General features: G+C 39.1%; 1 protein-coding gene across 1 annotated transcript; it reads left to right on the top strand.

Annotated features, from left to right (window-relative positions):
• LOC107615057 (homeobox-leucine zipper protein REVOLUTA-like) lies at nucleotides 2,607–3,153 on the top strand. Its single transcript, XM_016317174.2, has 3 exons — nucleotides 2,607–2,718; nucleotides 2,829–2,934; nucleotides 3,025–3,153. The coding sequence occupies exons 1-3, from the start codon at nucleotides 2,615–2,617 to the stop codon at nucleotides 3,124–3,126; spliced, it is 312 nt and encodes a 103-aa protein (XP_016172660.1). The 5' UTR covers nucleotides 2,607–2,614; the 3' UTR covers nucleotides 3,127–3,153.

Genomic DNA, 3,418 nt, shown 5'->3' with positions numbered 1-3,418 from the left:
GTTGCTCAAGATACTGCTACAGTACAGGAAAATAATGAGAATCCTCCTCAAACCCAACCCATACAGCAAGCTCAACAACCTCAAGAAGTGTCATTAAGGAGATCCTTTAAAGAGAACAAAATGTTACATGCATATTTATCGGAGATCAGAAAATTTGGAGATCATTAGGTACTCTGATTCCGATTTCATGGCATATGGTTGCGAAACTTTGTCACTAAGCTTCATATAGTAGATGACATTGAAAGGCCATTAAAGATATTTTGTGACAATAAGTCAGCAGTACTATACTCCAATAACAATAAGAGCTTGACAAAATTGAAGCATACAGACATCAAGTTCTTAGTTGTCAAGGAGAAAGTTTAAGAAAAACAGATTTCCATAGGACATATAGGAACAGAGTATATGCTAGCAGACCCATTACCAAGGGATTGACCCCTAAAGTTTTTCATGAGCACACTGCTCGGATGGGTGTTAATATTTGTGATGCCTTGGTTTAGTGGGAGTTTATGCTATATGTCCTATGACAGATATTGAGTTATTTTTCTGCAGAATTAAGTTGATGGTTTATTTCATGTTATGTGAAATGTTTATTTTGCAATATTTGTATTGTGTTTGATCTCAATAAAGTTGGACCAGATGGAAATAGACATGCATGAGATCACTTGGCATGTAATTTCCATATTACTCATCCAAATTTGATCTATGTCGTTGAGTACATTAGGATGGTGATTGGCGTGGTTTAGTCACGGCATTTAATGTGATTTCACTTACTGGACGGACACTTTGTCATCTTAATTCTTGTATATGTTTAGTAAAATTATTATGTAAGAAATTTTGATGTACATCATCACATAAATTTTAGTATATAACATAAAAATTTTGATACATAATACCAAAAATTTTTAAAAATATGTCTAAAATAGTGATACTTAACTAATAAAATATATACAGTATATATATTTTGATGCACATCACACAAATTTTAACATACAACATAAAAAATTTTAAAAGTTACATACCAAAAACCTTAACATCTAAGTAACAAAAATATTTACAGTAAAAATATATATGTTATATACAAAAATTTATATACTATGTAGTATATACAAATATTTTTGTACTATTTACAAAAATTTTTATGCTATATTTATAAGATTGCACTACAAGAAAAAAGGCCTATGGCCACGCTTTTTTCTTGCCACGCTTTAAAAGCGTGGCCAAAAGTGGTCAATGGCCACGCTTTTATGAGGGTGGCGATAGATTAGAGATTTGGCCACCTTTTTTTTGTCACGCTTCAAAAGCGTGGCGAAAAGGATCAACAGCCACGCTTTTATAAGGGTGGCAATTGATTAGAGAAACGGCCACGTTTTAAAACTGCCACGATTCAAAAGCGTGGCCATAGAGAGCAACAAGGACGTTTTAAAAGCGTGGCGAAAGGGTTTCATTAAGGCCACGCTTGGAAAACGTGGCCATATCCTGGTCCTCTTTTGGCACGCTTTAAAAGCGTGGCCAAAAGGTTTTTTTCTGCCACGCTTCGAAAGCGTGGCCGTAGAGAGAAACAGTTACGTTGTAAAAGCGTGGTAAGAGGGTCCCCAACCCATTGACACCAACCCGACCCGCAACCCGGCCCGCAACCCGGTCCCCAACCCGTTAGACACTAACCCTAATCTTCTTTTCCCTTCGAAACCACACTCGCCTGGAAGAGCTCCTTCGCCCTTCACCCTCGTCTCTGTTCATAATCTTCATCTTCTTCATCTTCTTAATCTTCATCTTCTTCTTCATACTCTTCATCTCTCTGTTCACTTTCAAGCTCCACCAAACATGGGCGACGGCAAGGTATCCGCGACGCTCTCTTCTCCTCCAAGCCCTCCAATTCCAAAGGTATGATCTCTTCACCAAACCCTAATAAGCCCAAAGAAAGCTTCGGGACTACTCTCTCACTCTCAACTCGATCTTACGCTGTCACTCTCAACTCCCATCTCTCAACCCTGGAAGAGCTCAAATCCCCGCCGTCACCAGCACCGTCCTCGCTGCGCCATTAGCCTCCCCTATGCCTCGTCTCCCCCTCGTCACTAGGGTCGCCCTCCTCGCCGATCTTCTCTGCATCGTTAGTGTCGTCCCTCTCTCTGCTCCCAACGCTAACTGCAATGTAAGTCTCCTCAGTCAGATCTGTTCTCTTTGTACTTAATTTCTCCCATGGATCTGATCCTATGTTAATTTGTTGTTTTCTTATTTATTGACCTGCACTTAGGGCTGACGACGAACCCGTTGATCAAAAGAGATATCTCGAAGACTCTTGCAAACCAAAGTGTGTCAAACCATTACTTGAATATCAGGTATGGATTCCCTTATTTTTGTTGCTTTTTCTACAAGATGGCTTCTGGAATGGCAGAATAGATAGATTCAAAGATTTAGGACAAAATGGTAAAACAGTACTAGGAAATGAAATGCTTATATTTTATACCTTAGGTTCTGCCTTCTTATATGGATGATGTGAGTTGGTTATAATTTTTTACTGAACCATATAATCTAGAAACAAACAAGAGATGCTACCATTCTTTCATTCTGTTCTTCAATTGCCTTCCTTTTTCTTCCTTCTATGCAGAGGGTTGCCATGGCGATTTCTCCATCTGGTATAAACCCGGCAGTTGGCTCAAAACTCTCTCCTGGTTCTCCAGAGGCTCTTACACTAGCCAACTGGATCTGCTGCAGTTATAGGCAAGTCTGCATCTGTTGTATTGTGTTCAAGCTTTATTGTTGAATATTCATTCTTGAAAAGTATCTAATGATGCCCTTCACTTTTGTGTTCTTTTTTCTTCTAATAACAGTTATTATTTGGGGGCAGAGTTGCTGAGATTTGATTCTCTCATTGGTGAGTCAGTGCTTAAACATTTGTGGCATCATCAGGATGCCATTTTGTGCTATTCTTTGAAGGTATGGCAGATGTTTTGTTCATAGTAGAGTTCATCATTTCCATGAAAGCCTTTAATTTAAGATATATATGATTCTCTGTCTGGATCGTAGTCGGTGCCGGTGTTTATCTTTGCAAACCAGGCTGGCCTTGACATGTTGGAAACAACTTTGGTGGCTTTACAAGACATCACATGGGTATTTAGAGGAAGGTAATTCATTAAGTATGCAAAATTGTAACAATGAATCTTTCTCTAAGTGTTGTTTATGTATGTTCAACTTTAATTTGTGGGAAATGGGAATTGTTTCTTTCATTAACTACGCTTTAATGGGTGGCCAGTTGTAAAAAGCGTGGCAAAAGAAAAATCATGGCGATAGGTCACCAAAAGCGTGGCGATAGAGCAACCGCCACCCTTTGATAGGTCACCCTTCCAAAAGCGTGGCGGTAGCTCAAAAAGCGTGGCGAAAAGCTATCGCCACGCTTTTTTCAGCTTTTCGCCACACTTTA

The sequence above is a fragment of the Arachis ipaensis genome, chromosome B09, assembly GCF_000816755.2.
Source record: "Arachis ipaensis cultivar K30076 chromosome B09, Araip1.1, whole genome shotgun sequence".
In the NCBI taxonomy this organism is placed as follows: domain Eukaryota; kingdom Viridiplantae; phylum Streptophyta; class Magnoliopsida; order Fabales; family Fabaceae; genus Arachis; species Arachis ipaensis.
Note: the sequence above shows the minus strand (reverse complement) of the source record. Positions and strands in the feature narration are given on the sequence as shown.

Bases quoted from the DNA above. Each gene is read 5' to 3' on its own strand.
- LOC107615057 (XM_016317174.2), top strand. From the start codon at position 2,615: ATGGCGATTTCTCCATCTGGTATAAACCCGGCAGTTGGCTCAAAACTC. The intron at 2,719-2,828 runs GCAAGTCTGCAT...TTCTAATAACAG, and splicing joins TGGATCTGCTGCAGTTATAG to TTATTATTTGGGGGCAGAGT. The intron at 2,935-3,024 runs GTATGGCAGATG...TCTGGATCGTAG, and splicing joins TTTTGTGCTATTCTTTGAAG to TCGGTGCCGGTGTTTATCTT.